This window comes from Hypanus sabinus, chromosome 9 (assembly GCF_030144855.1).
Source record: "Hypanus sabinus isolate sHypSab1 chromosome 9, sHypSab1.hap1, whole genome shotgun sequence".
In the NCBI taxonomy this organism is placed as follows: Eukaryota; Metazoa; Chordata; class Chondrichthyes; order Myliobatiformes; family Dasyatidae; genus Hypanus; species Hypanus sabinus.
The window spans coordinates 111,544,879-111,565,776 of NC_082714.1; the positions used below are offsets into that span (position 1 = coordinate 111,544,879).

At 40.5% G+C, this 20,898-nt stretch overlaps 1 protein-coding gene across 1 annotated transcript in view; it reads right to left on the minus strand.

Moving 5' to 3' along the window:
• LOC132400110 (solute carrier family 12 member 5-like) overlaps positions 1-20,898 on the minus strand; it is a 338,827-nt gene that overhangs the window by 103,203 nt on the left and 214,726 nt on the right. The window contains exon 10 of the mRNA XM_059981187.1: positions 5,162-5,329. Coding sequence (XP_059837170.1) covers positions 5,162-5,329 — 168 coding nt within the window. The remainder of the gene's footprint in view (positions 1-5,161; positions 5,330-20,898) is intronic.

Here is a 20,898-nt window from a genome sequence, read left to right on the forward strand (position 1 = left end):
TTCTCTTTCTCCAATGTTGTATGCTAGCAGGATAACTGACAGTTATCTGTACATTCTCTGTGAGACCATAGTCTGCATGAGGATTTTTTGACAGCTGCATCTGCCTTTCGAAATTTAGTTCTCTGAGCATTTCACCATGTTCTTCCTCCATGTTTGTTAACCATTTTTTCTCTTCTCCTTTTCCCGAAACTTTTTCGACCACCCTCACAGTGGCTCTCTCTAGCATGGCTGCCCATTGTTTTTTCACCCCCATGGTATCTTATTGGCCAAAATGTTAACAAGACAAATCATATTGGCTAATTCAACAAGCCTAAATTATTAAACAACTGAATTTTTATTTGAAACAGCAAAATGGAATATGTACTCAATTGAAACTGCAAACTATTAAATGTATAACGTAGGTAAGGGAACTCCTTTTTTTTATATAGATTTGAGTTTTGAGGAAATCTGCAGAATATTGAATGCCCAACAGTATAACTGTACTAATAAAATAAAGCATGGTCTTAAACCAGGGTATTACAAGAACAAAAGGATAGCAAGGGACAAGCTTGGCCCCCTGGAAGATCAGAGTGGTAATCTTACGTGGAGCTGTAAGAGATGGGGGAGATTTTAAATGGATTTTTTGTATCATATTTCCTTGGGAGACAGATACTGTCTATAGACGTGAGGCAAAGCAGCAGCGAGGACATGGACCCTATACAGATTGCAGAGGAGGAGATGTTTGCTGTCTTGAGACAAATTAGGCTGGATAAACCCAGACAGCCTGAGAAGATGTCCCCTCAGACCTTGGGGGAGGCTAGTGCAGAAATTGCAGGGGCCCTAACAGAGATATTTAAAATCTCCTTAGCCACAGGTGAGGTGCCAGAGAACTCACTAATGTTGTTCCATTGGTTAAGAAAGGATCTAAGAATAAACCAGGAAATTATAGGCCAGTGAGCCTGACATCAGTAGTGGGAAAGTTATTGGAAGGTATTCTAAGGGGCAGGATATACAGGTATTTGGAAAGACAGGGGCTGATTAGGGATAGTCAACCTGGCTTTGTGCATGTTAAGTAAAGTCTAACCAATCTTACAGAGTTTTTTGTGGAAGTTACCAGTTAAGCGGATGAAGGCAAGGCAGTGGATATTGTCTACATGGACTTTGGCAAGGTCTTTGACAAGGTCCCACATGGGAGGTTGGTCAAGAAGGTTCAATCGCTTAGAATTCAAGATAAGGTAGTAAGTTCAATTAGACATTGGCTTTGTGGGAGAAGCCAGAGAGTGATAGTAGATGGCTTGCCTCTCTAACTGGAGGCCTGCGACTAGTGGTGTGCTGCAGGGATCGCTGCTGGGTCTGTCATTGTTTGTCATCTATATCAATGATTGGGTGATAATGTGGTAAGCTGGATCAGCAAATCTGTGGATGACACCAAGTTTGGGTGTGTATTGGACAGCGAGGGTAACTATCAAAGCTTGCATTGGGATCTGCAGAAATTTCAGGGTTAAAGGTTCACAATTCATTGAAGCTGCTGTCATGGGTAGATAGGGTCATAAAGAAAGCTTTTGGCACATTGGCCTTCACAAATCAATGTACTGAATACAGGAGTTGGGATGTTATGTTGAAATTGTGTGACACATTAGTGAGGTCTAATTAGGAGCAGTGTGTCCTGTTTTGCTCACCTACCTACAGAAGAGATGTAAATAAGATTGAAAGAGTGCACAGAACATTCACAAGCAGGTTGCCAGAAATTGAAAGCCAGAGATAACTTTATTCTCTAGAACACAGAAGATTGAGAGGAGATTTGATAGAGGTATACAAAATTATTAGATAGAGTAAATGCAGGCAGGCTTTTTCCGTTGAAGTTGAGTGAGACTGCAACTAGAGGTCATGGGTGGGGGTGAAAGGTGAAGTGTTTATGGAGAAAATGAGGGAAAACTTCTTCACTCAGAGTGTGGTGAGACTGTGGAATGAGCTGCCAGTGCAAGAGGTAGATATGGGGTTAATTTCACAAGCTTCACAAGGATGACTCCAGGAATGAAAGGGTTATATGAAGGATGTTTGATAGCCCTGGGTCTGTATTTGCTGGAATTCAGAAGGATAAGAGAGGATCTCATTGAAACTTTTTGAATGTTGGAAGGCCTATACAGAGCAGATGTGGAAAGGATGTTTCCCATGGTGTAAGAGTCTAGGACAAGAGGATAAAGGCTCAGGATAAAGGGGTGTCCTTTCAAAACAAAGATGTGGAGAAATTTTTTTAGCCAAAGGGTGGTGAATTTGTGGAATTTGTAGCCACATGCAGCTGTGGAGGCCAGGCCACTGGGTGTATTTAAGGCAGAGATTGATAGGTTCCTGATTGGACATGGCATCAAAGGTTATTGAGGGAAGGCCGGGAACTGGGGTTGAGGAGGAGAGAAAAAAAGATCAGCCATGATTGAATGGCAGAGCAGACTCAATGGGACAGATGGCCTAATTCTGCTCCTATGTCTTATGGTCTTATTTCAACATTTAAGAGAAATTTGGATGCGTACATAGATTGGAGGGGTATGTAGGGGTATGGCCTGCGTGCAGGTTGATGGGACTAGGCAGATTAATGGTTTGGAATGGACTAGTTAAACCATAGGGCCTGTTTTATGCTGTTAGCACTCTAAACTACATTATAAATAGAACACAACATATTTTACAGCTCATTCTCAGAATAATGCTTGTGGCATTGAGGTAAAATGGTAGTTTATATCAATAAGCTATTTACACATTGCGGTTTTTGTTACACTGCTGTGGTTATGGATAGACGATAGATAGAATAAACCATGGAGTATGGGGAGAGGTCACTTTGCACCATGTGATTAAACTGCAGCTCATAAAATGGCTTAAAATAGCATTTACTTTGCCAGCAACACAGTTACAAACAATTATTAAATAAAGTAGGTCCTATGTTGCCAAAATTAGATTTTAGTTTAATCTTCTATTAACAGCACCAATTTTTAATGATAAAACCTTAAAGATTAAAAGCCAGTTAAGGAGATTGATTCTCCATCCATTATAACAGATAGGAGTTGCAGAAAGCGTAAAAAGATTGTAGTAAATAAATTTACAGGCATGAATTGTTTTAATGAAATCACACCACCATATAAATGAGGCAATTTCCACAATGATTGCAGGAGCTCCAACTGCATTCAAGACTTGTGGTGGCTAGAGAATTTTCCCAGTAACTGAAAACATATAAATAGCACTGTTAGATGTGTAATCTTTTTTATAAAGGCAAAAATGATTTCAGCTTGATAGGGTCATAAAAAGAGCAACAGGTATATAAGATTGTAAAGAGAGCTTTTGGCACATTGGCCTTCATAAATCAGGGCACTGAGCAGTGGAGTTGGTATTTATGTTGAAGTTGTATAAGATGTCAATGAGACCGGATTTGGAGTATTTCTCACCATCGACCTACAGGAAAGAGTGGACTGGTAGTATAGTAGTTAGCACAACACTTTACAGTACCAGCAACCTGGGTTCAATTCCCACTGCTGTCTGAAAGGAGTTTGTATGTTCTCCCCATGATCATGTAGTTTTCCTCCAGGTGCTCTGGTTTCCAAAAATGTATTGGTTGAGAGGTTATTTAGTCATTGTAAATTGTCTTCTGATTAGGCTAGGATTAAATCAGGAGTTGCTGGGCGGCGTGTCTCAAAGGGCCAGAAGGGCCTATTTTGCACTGCATCTCAATAAAAATAAAATATACCAATAAGGTTTAAAGAGTGCAGAAAATTTACAAAGATGTTGCTGGCACTTCAGGACCTGAGTTATAGTGAAAAATTGAATAGGTTAGGTCTTTAGGACACTGCAATTTGCCTCTCGCCACAATAAATCTACAGCGGATGCAATCTCACTGGCTCTCCACTCAGCCTTGGATCTCGTGGACAATAGCAACACCTACCCAACAGCAATTCCTATGTCCAAATGGGTTCTGATTCTTTATTCCCTGGAGAACAGGAGACTGTACAGCAGAGAGACCTGGATAACAAACGCTAAGCAAGAGAGAAGATCCAGCACCTTCCATTTAAGGTATCTTAATTGCATTTTGAGCATCTCCTGGAGAGAAAGAGTACCCAATGGTGAGGTTCACTCTTGTGCTGGCCTCCCTTGCGTCTACACCTTGTGCAGGCAGTGTAGGCTGCACTGACTGGGCCATGTCTGCCTCATGCAGGATGGCCGCATCCAAAAAGACATCCTCCGTGGCGAGCTGGCTTCAGGCAGGAGAACAGCCGGCCACCTGCAGCTGCGCTACAAGGAGGTCTGCAAGTGGGACATGAAGACACTGAGTCCTGAGAGGAGGTTTCAGCCAACCACACCAGAGGGAGGAGCACCCTGAAACAACCTTTGCAACAGAGACTGTCACTCCCGCATGGGTCTTGTGAGCCGTAGACAGTGCTGCACCAACAAAGTAGATAGCTAAGCTGTAACATCCATGGTCAATGTCAAGCAATGGAGGGCCACTAATTGCAATGTACTGTAAAATAGCAAATTTCACAACATACGCCAGTGATATTAAAACTGATTCCAGTCCTTTATTCCCTGGAGCACTGGAGAATGAGTGGAGATCAAAGCATACAGAATTATGAGAGGTATAAATGGATTGAATACATTGCAGGCATTCCCACCTCAGATTTGGTGAGAATGGAAGGATAATTCACCGGTTTAAGTTGAAAAGTGAAAGATTTAAGGGGAATCAGAGGGGCCTTCTTCACTTAGAGAATGTTGTGAGTGTGGAACAAGCTGCCAGCTGAATTGGAAATGGAGGTTCAATTGTAACAATGGACAGATACATGGATCAAAGAGATACGAAGGGTTATGGTCCAGGTGCAGGTAGATGGGACTAGTCAATCCAGGCCGGCATCAACTAGATGGGCTGACAGACCTGTTTCTGCTCTACGACTCTCTAGCTCTAATATTGAAAGTCCAGTCAAACACTTTAGAGCAAGTTAATTCATAAAGATAACAGTTGTGGATGGCATAGGCCAAATGTAGACTATATAGGCTTCAATCCTGTTGGAAACACATTGAGGAAAACACAAATCAATCTTTTAAATTCCATAGGATGGTACCCTGATGATCAGATCCACGTGCATCCGATTAGCAACTTCAACTCAGACAGATTCCCACCTTAGGCCAGTTGCATGTTCTCCAATCCTACCTGTTACTGAAGGGAAGTAGATGCCGACCAGCAGGGTGAAATAAGACGTCATGTCGGTGAACACATAAGGTTGATCCAAGTCAACTTTTTGGGGTGAGGAGGTGACAGATGACAGCTGACTGTGCTCCACGATCACACCTTTAGTCAAATAATTTGCCCACAGGTTTTCTGGAAAAACAAAAAGTAATGCTTCAATTACATTTGTCTGAGTAGAATTACCATTTTCTATGTCATAGTACTGTTAACAAGTCTTTGTCTAGCATGCTATGATGTTAAGCTAAAGGTTAAGATTTAGAAGGGCCAAGATGACCTGTTTCCATGCTGTAATTGTTAATAGTTATTGTTTTTGTTAAGCTTTTTCAATGTCCCAAATTTTACCCATACACAGTAAAAGGGGGCAATGGAATGTAAAGTATGGGGAAAATTTGGGACATTGGAGAAGTTTAACCACAGCCTTGGTGAGGATTGTTGAAGGAATTGCCCATCTATACTGGCCATATCATCAATATCTCCTATGGTTGGCTTTCCAAATGAAGACAGACACTGGTGATTGGAGTAGTGCATAGCTGACAGTGCTCCATTGTACCAATGCATTTACAACACTGCAGAAGAGGCAGTGGCACCTAATACTGCAATTTCAAAATTGCCCTGTTCTCAGAACATCACCCTTTTTCATAGAAACAGAAAACCTACAGTACAATACAGGCCCTTTAGCCCACAAAGTTGTGCCAAACATGTCCCTACCTTATAAGTTACTAGGATTACCCATAGCCCTCTATTTTCCTAAGCTCCATGTTTCAGGAGACTAGAAACATTATAGTAATTCTGCTAGATTAAAAAATATGACATTTATAAAATAATAATAGGTGAAAATGACAATGCTTTGAAGAAGGTGGAATCTGATAGGAGAGAACAATGGACCATCAGAATCAGAATAAGTTTAATATCATTGACTATGTCATGAAATTTGACGTTTTCCTACAGTAGTACAGTGCAATACATAAAAATTACTGTAAGTTACAGTAAGAAACAGACAAAAAGTAAGTAAACAATGTAAAAGAGCAAAATAGTGAGCAGTGTTCATGGATTATGGACCGTTCATAAATCTGATGGCAGAGAAGTAGAAGCTGTTCCATTGATTGTGTATCCACTGATTCCAGTACCCCCTCTTTGATGGTAATAATGAGAAGCAGACATGTCCTGGATGGTGAGGGTCTTTAATATTGGATGCCACCACCATTTAATGATGGACGGAGGCTAGTGTCTATGATGGACCAGGGAATAATGGGAAGAAGGTGAGGAAGGGAACCGGATGGGCTGTGGGTGATGGGCAAAAGGAGAGGGTGGGGGGAGGGAAAATACACGTGGTGCTGGGGCCGGTGGGTTAAGAGAATACCAAGCGAGTGTCCGAGGGGAGTGGCTACAAATGTTGGAGGAAATCGATGTCCATGCTGCCAGGTTGATCAGCAAGGTGTGTGATCAATACACTTGACTTAAATCTTAATGTGCATGCCAGGCTTTTGAGCGATCAAGAAAATAAGCCACTTGCCAAAGAACATTTAACACGTTCATGTGGATGATCTAGTTCAGCTTCTTGGTGAGCCTGAAGAGTTGATGAGGGCAAACCCAGTGATGATAGTATCATTGCTAATTGGGGAATGCTACTATTGGTGGTGATATTGCCTATGACAAGAATACAACACATTACTGGTTCAACCAAGCAAGGATCTTGCTCAGGTCCTTATATAGAATGCATGTATTTTGCAGAAGAGAGTAGTGTCACTGAAGTGAACATTTACTGTAAGTATATGAGCTAAAGACCGACTTGATTAACGGAGGAATTGTGAATGATGCTGAATGCTGTTGAGTCATCAAACTCTTGACTGCATCAATGAGCCCATTGACAAAAGAACTGGAGATAGGCTAACAAAAGCAGTGATATCCTGGAATATGATTTACTTTTCAAATTCACAATCCCTTTTTCTTTGCAGCAAGTGCAATTCCAAACACTTCCAAACACTGGAGACTACAACTGGCCACTTAGACCTCAGTTCTGTTGGAAACTTGGACACGATACGAAATGGTATTACAGGAAGGATACTGTACAGATAGAAGACTGGCTAACTAGTAGATGGAAAAGAGTAGGAATAAAGGGGGCCTTTTTTGGTTGGCAGCTGGTGACTTGTGGTGTTCCAAAGGGGAGGTGGTGGGATCGTTTCTTTTCATGTTAAAGGTCAATGATTTGGATGACAAAATTGGTGTAATTGTGGCCAAGTTTGCAGATGATAGAAAGGTAGTTGGAAGGCAGGTGGTGTTAAGGAAGGAGGGAATCTGCAGAAGGACGTGCACAGATTAGGAGAATGGGCAAGAAAGTGGCAGATGGAACATTGTGCACTGAAATGTATGGTCATGCATTTGGTAGAAGGAATAAAGACAGACTATTTTCTAAAAGGGGAAAAGTTCAGAGATCAGCAGAGCAAAGCGACTTTGGAGTCTTCATGCAGGATTCTCTAAATGTTAACTTGTAGGCTGTGTCAGTGGTAAGGAAGACAAAAGCAACGTTAGCATTCATTTTGAGAAGACTAGAATACCAAAGTATGAACGTAATCCTGAGGCTTTATATTGTAAGGCATTGGTGAGACTGCACTTGGAGTATTGTGAGCAGTTTTGGGCCTCTTATCTAAGAAAGGATGTGCTGGCATTGGAGGGAGTCCAGAGGAGGTTCACGAGAATGATCTCGGGAACAAAAGGGTGGAAGAGTGTTTAGTGGCTCTGAGCCTGTACTCACTGGAGTTTAGGAGAATGGGGTGGGGGTGGGATCTCATTGAAATCTTTTGAATGTTGAGAGGCCTAGGCAGAATGGATATGGTAGTCTAGGACCAGAAGGCATAGTCTCAGAATAGAAGGACATCTATTTAGAACAGAGCTGAGGAGGAATTTCTTTACTCAGAGGGTGGTGAATCTGTGGAATTCACTACCACAGATGGAGACCAAGTCTTTGGGTATATTTAAAGTGGAGGTTGATAGGTTTTTGATTAGTAAGGACTTCGAAGGTTATGGGGAGAAGGCGGAAGAATGCAGTCAAAAGGGATGATAAATCAGCCATGATGAAATGGTGGAGCAGACTTGATAGGCCAAATGGTTCAATTCAGCTAAAGTTTTATGGTCAGGCAATACTTGATGTTAGTAAAATGTTTTCCTTGTTCTCTAAGTCTTGTGGTCTTTGTTGTGGTGGGTTGCAGAGGTGAACTCAACATTAGCATCGGTGAACGGTTTGCTGGAAAGAATTCACCACTGAATGGAACGGTCAGTCACTTCTTCCGCCAGTTAGGCGAGAGCTGACTGGAAAATAGTTACCTGGATCAGATTTATCTTGTTTTAAAATCACCTGTGTATAATATGCCACATTTTCAACCATATATCAATGTCATGATTGCATTCATAATAGCTGCCTGGGAGAGGGATCAGATTATGGATGGGGGTGGAGGGAGGTGATGAGAAGCAGATGTCTGGTGTGTAGGTTGATGACATAGAGGTCTGGGTCATTTGGAGTAAACCAACTTGGCAGAGGACTTCGGGAGAAGGAAAACTAGAATCAGTCATACAGTACTTTTGTTTGAAGTCACCAACTAATATTTCACCCTTATTTCCTGGACTCACAAGGAGCTCTTAAACAAGATTAACTTAGACGATGTGGAAATCAGCACAGTTATGCAATGCAGCCTGAATTAATATCTACACAATGTTGAAGATTTAATCTCAATGACAAATGAATGCAATAAAAATGATTAAATACACCATATCCAGAATTCTGGTTGCTTGCCAATAAACAGAACATCTGTTACTAAATAGCTCATGACTTTGGTATATTTCTTTCTTTCAATGCAAGCCCCGAGCAAATGAAACGAGTGACATTGAAACTTGGACCAACAGGAAACTTTTTGATCTAAGTGACAAATAATATCACATGGTTTAAAACCACCACAATATCAATTTTAAATAGCTATGAGAATGATTTTTATGTGCTGTAAGAAATTTATATATCACTGAACTCCAGTCATCGAATTACACACAGTGACCACTTTATTCGGTGTAACTGTACATCTGCTCGTTAATGGAAATATCTAATCAGCCAATCATGTGGCAGCAACTCAGTGCATAAAAGCATGCAGACATGGTCAAGAGCTTCAGCTGTTGTTCAGACCAAACAGCAGAATGGGGAAGAAATGTAATCTAAGTGAGTTTGACCGTGGAATGATTTTTGGTGCCAGACAGGGTAGTTTGAGTATCTCAGAAACTGCTGATCTCCTGGGATTTTCACACACAACACTCCCTAGAGTTTACAGAGAATAGTGTAGAAAGCAAATAAACACTCAGCGAGTGGCAGTTCTATGGGTGAAAATGCATTATTAATGAGAGTGGTCAGAGGAGAATGGCCAGACTGGTTAAGCTGAGAGGACAGTAACAATAACTCAAAAAAACCACAAAGGTGTGTGGAAGAGCATCTCTGAATGCACAACATGTTGAACCCTGAAGTGGATGGGCTGCAATAGCAGAAAGCCATGAACATAGACTCAGTGGTCAATATACTAGGTGACCATTGTACCTAATATAGTGTCCACTGAGTGCATTTTGTAAAACTAGCTTTTATTGGAAGGAGTTTTAGCCATTAGTTCTGTTTCCTCCAGTTCTGGAGTAGGTTGCTTTGCTTGTTTTAAGTCCTGAAATGCATTTGGGCTTGGCTCAAACTCACTGGCTGAAGCAATATTGTAAGATGACCCTTTGTATTTTAAGACATTCATATTGTCCCTATCACATAGCCTCCTCTTGACTGGTTTAATCTCTCTCTTTCTTTGTCACCAAGGACATAGTCAAGTTACACCTTTTGAATTAGTGGGTAGATCCACGTGACTGATTCAATTGGTTTCGATCTCCTGGTCTGACTGATGATAAGTTTTGATGTTCATGGCAAAGAATGGAGGCCACATCAGCCAGAAAGAGAACAATTCAGTGCTTCAAGCCAATCTCCATCTGTATTGTCAAAGGTCCTTGTTCTGAAGTATCTCCTAGAAGTTCTGACAGGTTCTGCCTCAACCTCCATTACAATACAACTGCCACTAAAGACTCTAGAAAACATCCACAGATGTATGGTGGAGAGCATTCTGACTGGTTGCATCACTGGCTTGTACGGAGGCTCCATTGCACAGGATCACAGGGGGTTGCAGAAGGTTGTAGATTCAGCTATCTGCACAACCCTCCCCACTATCGAGGACATCTTCTAGAGGTAGTTCCTCAAGGAGTTGGCAATCATCACTAAGGACCCTCACCATCTGAGACATGCACTCTTCTTATTACTACTATCAGAGAGGAGATACAGGAGCCGGAGGACCCACACTAACAGTTTAGGAATTGCTTCTTCCTTCCTGTCATCAGATTTCAAGACAGTTCATAAACCCATGAATACAACCTCATTGTTCCCTTTTTGTATTATTTATTTATTTTATATTTTATCATAATTTTATGTTTTTGCAATGACCTGCTGCGGCAAACCAACAAATTTCACATAATATAAGACAATGAGAATAAACCTGATTGTGATTGTGATTCTGAATCTAGCTCTCCATTACTCCTTGGGTGGAAAGAGATAATCAACATGCTTCTGATTCTTTTACCAAAACTATGTGCCTTAGCTATTGATCTTCCTGCAAAAGAAGATAGGTACATCTTGTTCTCAGAATAGATCATTTCAGTCACCCCTTTCGTCTTTTGTCCCAAGGAGAGAAATCTTAGCTCAGCCTATCTCACCTCCAACACTACCACCTTCTGTCGTTCTCCTACATCCTTCCTGCAGTTCGCTGATTTGAATATGATGTGATAACTACATAACTACAATGACATTGTAGAGTAATGGGTATCCAGTGGCACTGACTACATAACCCAGTGCTCCAGATTAAATGGGAGAGATATTAACCAACAGCTGGTAATGCACTGAATTAATTAACCATTTCTGCCTCCCACTGATTCACACCATTACTCAGATAGTCACCAGTAAGGAGGCTCAACAACGTTTATTACAGCCAGTTGCATCTTGTAAAACTAAGACCGATTAAGGCTCAAAGAACTCATGGGAGCCATTGAAGACTGAATTTCTGCTGGGGTATTTGAGCCACAAACGACCATGTGAGAGAGGGAGGACAAAGGTTTTTGACACCACCCTGGAGGAGGTGGAATTAGGACATGTCTAGCTACCTGAAGAGGACACTTTAGGCTGATGCTGTGGATGTAAAGAACATGGAGGGAAGTAACAGTCAATGTGGATTTCCTCAGGAACATGGATGCAAGGCTGGAAGGCAGGGTAAGCTTTAATGATCACACCCAGGCTATCCTGATGACTAAATACAAAGTTAAAATAAGATCAAATGAAATAAAGTAGAGACTTTTTTCCCATAGCAGAAATGATTAATATGAGGTGATTTTAAGGTGGCTGGAGTAAAGTGTAGGTGGGATATCAGAGGTAGGGCTTTAACACAGGGTGTGTTAGATGTGTAGAAAGTGCTGCCAGGCTTGGTGATAAAGGCAGATAAACTAGGGACACTTAAGAGACTCTTAGATAGGCACATGGATGAAAAACATGGAAGGCTATGTGGGAAATTGATCTTAGAGTTAGTAATGCTGTACTGTTCTATTTTCTCTATTCTGTGTTCAGACTGACTGCACCACTGGCCTCACCATTGGCAAGTGTCACTATGTTCCAGCACCAACGTAGTATGCTCACCACCCATTTACCATGACTACGTTTTTGGGATGTCTGAGAAAACTGGAGCACACAAAGAAAAGCCACACAATTATGGGGCGAATGTATAAGCTCCTTATGGACAGTGGCAGGAATCGAGACCCAGTTTCGCTCACTGCTGTCTTGTTGTATCATTCATGGTAACTGGCTGTGTCCTTAAGACATGCTGTAGGACGTTCAGTGACAGACATTCCCTTTCTGGCAGGCGTGGAGGAGTCAGGAGTTGTGTGAAAGTATGGAGCTGGTGCCACTGGCCACCAGTAGGACTGAAGCAATAAATGAGGAAGGTAACTACACATCTAATTCGCTTTCCTTTTTATACTTCTTCACACCTTTCTTACTCAGAAGTTCCAGTCTGTGTAAACCCATGTTTGCTTCTTTCTCATCTTCCTTCACTAATTTGTTTCATTTTCATTTCAGGTACTGGATAAATGGAAACTGTTGGGGTTGTCTACTATATCTGGAGCTACCAGTGTGGCCTCCTCTACATCGGTGAGACTTGACATAAATCAGGGGACTGCTTTGTCTAGCAACTTCACTCTGTCTGTAACAAATAGGATTTCCCGATGGCCAGCCATTTTACATCCACTCCCCATTCCATACTGACATGTTGGTCCCTTGGCCCTTCTACTGCCATGATGAGGGCACCCACAAGTTGGAGGAGCAACACTTCACATTCTGTCTGGGTAGCCTCCATGAACATTGATTTCTCTAACTTCTGGTAGTTTCTCTCCCTCCCCTTCTCTCTTTTTAAATTCCTCATTCTGAGTCCCGACTTACCATTTCTCCTCACCTGCTTATCATCTCGCTCTGACACCCCTCCTCCATCACTTTCTTTCAAGTTCCACTCCCTTTTCCTATCAGATTCCTTGTTCTTCAGCCCTTTACCTTTTCCACGTATCACCACCCATCTTCTCATTTAATCTTCCCTCCCCCACAAATCTAGCTTCCGCCTCACCTGGATTCACCTATGATCTTTTAGCTTGCAATTCTTCCCCTCCCCCCATCTTCTTATTATGGTTTCATCCCTCTTCTGTGCCAGTCTTGAAATGTTGACCTGCATTTTGTGTGTGTTTTAATGAAAACTTCTCCACCACACCGGTTTTACACAGTGCCTTAAATCACTTTAAGGCACTTCACGGGAACATTATCAAATTATCAAGGTCTGTTTCTGAATTTATAACCAGTGGATGAATAAAGGAACCAGAAAGAACTGAACTCTCGAAAGTTTTAAGTGTGTTAGTTTAAGCTGGGTTAAAAGTTAATACAATTTAGATTCTACAATAGTGAAATATAGTTGGTTTCCACATTGATTTCATGCGGAGGTCAACAATTGAATTCTGACATTAAATAATTAATTTTGGACAAGGTTGTAAACACCTAGAATTTTCCCCAATTCACACATGTTCTAATTCACCTTCCCTGATGTACACTAATAGCTGCAGATTATCAGAACAACTGAGTATCAGGAATGAGTAGTACAAAGGCAGGGATTATAGTGTATTTAATATTTCAATATTATTTGAGTAATATTATAAATATATTGTTTGATTAAGCATTCTTTTTGTTTACTTAATTCATGGCATATATCATTATGACACGCCATGAGGGCGTACCTTGCTATAAAGTAAAAAACAAGAAGACATGTTTATTCCCGGCCTCATATTTTTCTTTTGATTAGATTTATGTTTTGGAGTTACAAAACATAACAGTAATGATAAGTAAATTTTAAAACAAACCCTAGATGACTACTGACCTGTTGAAATGCAGCGAGATGTTTGAGTTTTTTTAAAAAAACATAACACGCTTTCTTCACAAGAGGATAGAGTCAGCCAATTTTAAGAAAAAGGTAGAAAATGAATGAAATTCACTGGTTCATAAGCAGTGAAAACCAGGTGGTAATAATCATAAATTTAAAATAAAGTGCAGAAATGGTTGGCTACATCGGAAATATAGACATGTTTGATTGCACAATAGATAACTGGCTGATGCATACTGAGTGAATTGAGCAGTATTTTGAAGGAAATGAAGTAGCCAATGGGAAATAAATGCCAGTTTTACTGAGTATAATAGGTGGGAAAGCATACAGGTGGCTTAGAAGTTTAACTGTTCCAAACAAAGCAGCCAAAACGAGCTTTGCTGATATTGTGAAAGTGATGCGGGAACACTTAGAACATTGTTGATTGCATTACACTTTAGGTTTCACAAGTTGAATCAAAAGGAAGGGAGGCACATTTCAGCACATGAGGCTGAATTAAAGAGATTATGTGAGCATTGTCAGTTTAGTGATAGGCTTAATGATGCACTGAGAGAGTGCTTAGTTTGTAGAATCTTACAAGAAAACACTCAAAAGATGCTCCTAACTGAAGCATGATTTACATTGAAAAGAGCGATTGAAATAGCTCTATCAATGGAAACAGAACAGAGAGGCACAATTGAATTGCAGTCAGGAATGAAAGTGATCATGAACAGAAACCTGTCTTGCCAAACAAACTGTGTTATCACCATGGCAGGGTTTACATACACCAGATCAATGCAGGGTTAAAGTTGAAATTTGCAGTAAATGCAGCAAAGTAGGACACATACAAAGAGCACATTGGGCAGACAAAAATAAATGGACTGCACAGGGAAGAGAAAAAGAGAAAAGATAAAAAGTCAAGTTGCAGTTTCAAAAAGAGCACTGATCTGAAAAATCTGGTAATGATGAGAGTGATACAGGACTGAGTAGTCTAGAGATTTACAATGAGAGAACAAACAATGGACAAGCAATGTGGCTTATACCAGAAGTGACCCACCAATTAATTAAAATGGAATTGGAACTGGCATGTCTGTTTCAGTGATTCTACAAATGAGTTTGAAAGGAATTTTAAAGCTAGTGAACTGAAGACTGCAGATATCCAACTAAGGACTTATGCTGGTGAAAAGATAACTCCTCTGGGAATGAAATTCAAAACATTCATTACAGTGAAATACAACAACCATAAAGCTACATTGGCTTGTATGTAGTAAAAACAGGAGGGCCAGCATTGTGGGGATGTGATTGACTGAGAGTACTACAACTAATCTACAACTTAAGGCTGATCCATCTACCATTAAGCTGAGAACCCTGTCTGTGATGCCGCACCTTATGGAATAGGTGCAGTCATGTCACATCTTAAGAGTGATGGAAGTGACACCCTATAGCCTTTGATCACAGTCCCTTATTGCAGCAAAGAAAAATTATGCACAGATTGACAGAGAGGACTTGAGTCTGCCTTAGCATGAAAATGGTTTCAACCAGTACTTGTATAGGATAGAATTTACCCTTAATACTGATTACTAGTATCCATTTTCAAACTGTGGAAGAATTTTCCACTAACAGCAGCAACAGGAATGCAGAGGTGGGCTCTGTTTCTTGGAGGACACAATTACAAGAACAAATTCAAGAGGATAATGATTCATGGAAATGCTGGTGGGTTCTCCTGTTTACCAATGGAAAAGGAAATACCTGAAACATTTACAAAGGAGGACACTCATCTTGACATATTCTCCTTAATGCAAATTGGAAGTCTCTCTATTACAGTAGAGTTGATCCAAAGGGAATCTAGGAAAGACCCACACTGTCTCATATCTACATAGCCACCCAAAATGGCTGGAATGTGCAGCAGAAAATTTAGTTCCCTTATTTTTCACCAGCACCAGGATGAACTTGCCCTTGACAAAGGTTGCCTTATGTGGGAACTGAGAGCTATTGTAGCATCCAAGCTGAGAGCTAAAGTGTTGGAGGAGCTACATGACAGTCATCTAGGGAAGGTCAAAATGAAAGCGTTGGCTCTACGCTTTGTCTGGTGGTCTGGGATAGATCAGCAGACTGAGCAGCTTGTTCAGAGATGCCAATATGTTTGGGATGCCAATATATGTCCAAAAGAAAGGTGTTCAGAGCTGTCAGAATCATCTCCTGCAACCACCATGGAGGAAGCCCCTGAACCTGAGATTGTTTCACAACCACAAGTCTCAGCTGCCAAGCAGAATGAGCCCCCTCTAGTCAGGACAGCCATTATCCTACAAGAGTAAGAAATCCTCCACAATGATTAAATCTTTAGGCCTGAGCGTGACTTTTTAAATACATACATATATATAAAAGTTGAGATGAATTCTATATCAGGTTGGACTGAGCAAGGTGAGTGAGTGAGCAAGCTGAGCAAGGATGAGTGTTGTGTATTTAATATTTCAATAAAATTTGAGTAATATGATAAATATATTGTGTGGTCAAGCATTCTTTGTTGTTTATATAGTTCATTATGTGTTACTGTATATGAAAAATTACGTGTATGGCATACATCGTTCATTTACTGTACACCATGTCATGAGGGCACGCCTCATCAAGAAGTAAAAACTAAGGAACACGTTTATCCCCATCTCCATGTTTTTCTTTTGATTCATTTCTGCTTTGGAGTTGCAAAACATAACAGGGATGACTTCCAGCTAAGAATTATCTATCTGTTCACCATACCGTCCAGAGGCATGAACGATATTTTGTTCTTGGGTCTGTGAATGGGGTGGATGAGACAACAAACCTACATAAGCTGGAGTGTAAGTTTGCATTTGTACTTCCTGATTAAAACAAAAGGAGTTAAGCTTGTTCTATCTTGTTTCATATCTTAAAATGCTTTTGATCAGTGAATTACTTTTGAAATATGATTACCAATGCAATGTTAAAAATCTAGAAGCCTATTTGTAAGGTCCTATAAATAGAGAAGGGAAAAGAATCCACCTCTTTTGAAGTCTTACTAACGATATAAAGTTTGGTCAGGACTTTGCTCTTCTTAAAATTGCTTAGTAGATAGTTTTATCCATAAGAGATCATAAGACCAGAAGACATAAGAGCAAAATTAGGCCAATGGGACCATTGTGTTTGCTCTGCCATTCTATCTACCTCTTTCAACCCCATTTTCCTGCTTTCTCCCGGAATCTTTGACACTCATACTAATCAAGAACCTATCAAGCTCTGTTTTAAATATATCCAATGGCTTGGCCTCCACACCCATCTGTGTATTTCATGGAGTCAGTACCCTCTGATTAAAGAAATTCCTCCTTATCTCTGTTTCAAAGGGATGAGCTTACATTGTGAATCTGTGCCCTCTGGTCTTAGATTCTCCCACTATTGAAAATATTTTCTCCACATCCACCCTATCTAGACCTCTCAATCTTCAATAGGTTTCATTGAGATCCCCTTCACACCCCTATCTGACAGTACAGGACTCACTTGGTACATTTAGATTTTGTGCTATTTCTCTAAAGCAGGAAAACTTCCTGATCTTTCCATGAGCAATGTACAACGACAACTTATGTACAATGTACTTATGTACTTACATACAATGACAACTTGTTTTCACTTTTGCCTTTAGTTTACTAAATACTTGAATCTAGGAAAATACCGTGATGAAATAAAATTCAAAAGAAGGTCTTGATTAATATTTCACAGTCAGAACCATGTCAAATACAGAACTAGATTATAATAACAAGCCGTCCAGGTTACCAGCTGAGATTGTAACATTGCAGTGTTTGTTTTATCATGGAGCAAGGGTTTTGTTTGTTTGTGCACACTGATTTCAAAGTTCTATATTCAAAGTAAATTTATTATCAAAATATGTAAATATCAGCATATTCTACCTTGAGATTCATTTTCTTGCAGGCATTCACAGGGAGACATCAGCTGAGAAATAACATTTCTATCTATCAATTGGGATTGTATTAAAAACCTGCTTGTAATATACAAACATGCTCATAGAAAAGGTCAATGCTGTTTAGTGTTAAGCTAGGAATCCCCTGGCATACCATAAGTACATTCCATGCAGACAAGTAAAACAGTGAAAATAAAACAATAGGCCAAAGCTGAAAGAAACTTCATTAGTTTAGTAGCCTAAAATTTCAATATTGGGCAGGTAGGATGGTGCGACTTGTAGAGCCATGGTCTCACAGCACGAGAGGCCCAGGTTAAATCCTGACCATGGGCGCTCTCTGTGTGGAGCTGTTCTCCTTGTGACCTCTCACATAGCAAAAATAATATTAAATACTTGTTGTGTAGGTGAATGGCAGGAGAATGGGGAAGGGGATGGAATTGTTGGCTATATGAAAATGCTACAGGGAAATAGACAGGAGTATGGGGGTGGTGGGAATGATCGAGACTTAGCATAGTGTCAGTGGGCTGACTGGTCTCCTGCTTTGCAATGAAAACGTATGAGGTTGCAGGGTTTTTGGACCACTCCTGCACAATCAGAACATGTGATATCATTGCTGTGACTATCAGTGTTCTTAGGTTTAAAATGCATTGGCAAGGATTTGAAAAGCAAATCTTAAGGTAAAGAATTTTGGTTAGAGAAGAGAAATTGGAGCTAGTTGGCAAATAACCAAATGATCAGTGACATGAGGAATAATGTCAGCACATCCTTAGGAGAAGGGGATAGCACCTGAGGAGAGAGAATTGTTAACAAGATCAGATAACCTGAAAGCCATGATGGGAAATTGGGTTGTCAACAGTTCGGAATTGAGAGAGCAGGGAGAGTGTGCCGTGGACAAGATGACTGATAAGCATGAGCAGTAATTATGGAAAAACCAGATAAAAAAAAACTATTTTGGAGAAATTTTGGCCTTGTTAATCATGGGAATGGATGTAAGACCTGGGACAACTAATTGAATTCTCTCTTTCTTCATGAGAAAGAGTTCCCAAGGACTCCTTCCACTTCCATCAGAGAGATGTTAGAAGATGTTCTGTTGTGGAGAAAAAGAATCCAAGAATGATCTGGGTTTAATAACAAAGTGATTTTGGTACCTGATTCACTTAATAAGGGAAATGGAGATGAGGATTATACTAAGGAGAAAGTTGTGGGCTTGATGGCTTTAGCTAAGATATTAGAGGTAGAGGGAAAAGTGCTTAGCAGCTGCAGGAATGTGGAATGCTAATGGTTAGGTGCTTGGGGTTTGAAAGTTGTGAGGGATTTGGGAGGAGGTGTTTTTTCCAATGCCAAGGAAGATTGGGTTTGGGAGATGAAAGGGAAATGTCAGTGGTAGGGATCCAAGGTGCTCCATTTTTTGTGATACAGGTGATGGGAGTAGGAAAGATTACATGGCGCATAAAGATCAAGTGGTAGTCATCATTGAGGCCTGGGAATTCATCCCTCATGAAGGACAGAGTGAGGAAGGGATGGCAGTACTCAGAAGAGAGAGGTAGTGATTGACTGAGATGGATGGAAGAACCACCGAGACTGAAGAGCCTTCCACTGAAGAGGTTGAGTGAGGGAAGCAGTAACGTTTTCACAGTAATAAATGTAGATGATCCCTTGGAAGGAGTTGGAAAACGAGGATCCTAAATGAGAAATGGGAAAGGGAAGACGCTTGATGGTGAAAGTAATCCCAAAGAATCCAGGTGTGAATTTCCAGTGAAAACCACAATGTAACAATGATGGAGGATATGATAAAGGGTGGAAGATGAGAACAGGTAGTGAGTGTCAGTCAGGTTCATCAAAAATAACATCATGAGTAGCAAGAGCCACATCTACAGATGAATAGAGACTCTGAAAATTCAGATGATAATAGCTGACCTATTGGAAACATCCACAAGGCTAACAATGGAGGAGTGAGTTGTAATGACACTGGAATTGTGAGATTTGCCTCCAGTGAGTGGAATTCCATTTTTATTCATGTTTCCAGTGAAAATTTAGATATAAGTTCAAAGGTGCATCCTGCCAGCCACCTCTTCCAGATGTTGAAACATACACGAGAGCAGCCAGCAGTCATCCAGATGAGAATAGTGAGAATCAGTAACACCATGTCCTACTCTAATTTCTCTTTTTCTATCCCCATTAGTTCCATATGTTTACTCTCCGGAAAATTATTAATTTCATACTTTCATTTTTGACTTCTGGAGTGTGGTTTGGCAATGTTAGGAGGGATGTCTCATTTGAATTTTAGGACAGATTTGACAGTGAAGGTTACAGTTGACATTTAGATCCATATATGAGATTATTTGGATATTTGGAAAGTGGTCTGGCTGGGATTTCAGCTGTCTGATCTGCATAAGAAAAATACACAATTCTTTCTGAATTGCTTTTCCCAGAAGAAATGACTCCAATCAACCCTAGTAAGTTGATTGCAAGCACCAGCAATTGCCAAAATAATTTATCACGAAGTTCTCATTTTTTTGCTCTATTTTGCCTTTTACAACTCAGCATAAAGCAATAGACTAGAATTCACTACTTTTAGGTAATACTACTTCATTTCTCAGTCAACTTACATGAAAATTCACTAATCGATTCATTTCTGTCAATCTTGCAGAAGGGGAGCACTGGACTTTGAAGTATAGTTGGCTGCTTCTGTAGTTTTAACTAAAATGATATAAATGATGTTTGGGTAGGGTGGAGAACATAGTTCTGTCATTTTTACAGTTGTTGGTGAAATGTCTTAAAATTCAATCAGGGCAGGTCAGCATCACTGGCAAGCCAACATCAAACCTACAGATTACTTGTCTGGTGCTGGAAGTGAAGAGGTTTACTTTGATGATAGGTTTTCTTTGAACTTTACTGCTGATCTTGACTATGGAACAGATCAGGACATGCAGGGCTTGGGGGATGAACTGGGACATAGACAGATGGATAGATACTGATCCCAAAGGAAATTACTGCGTCACACCAGCATTACAAGTGCACAGGTATGCAAATACACAAATATTAGAAGAGAAGCATGGTGATGTTTCTCCGAGGACTGCTCTTGCACTCCCAGTTAGTAAGGGCTGAAGGTCAATGAGGTGACAAATGGCCACTGAGCTAAGCACATGGCCCCTCAGATCAGACTCTGGGAAGTGCTTAGATATCTGAGTTGTGGGTGCTTTACGATCAGCTTCAGAACCTTTATGTTCTCACATAGAACAGTGCAGCAGGGGAATAAGCCCACAATATTGTTCTGAACT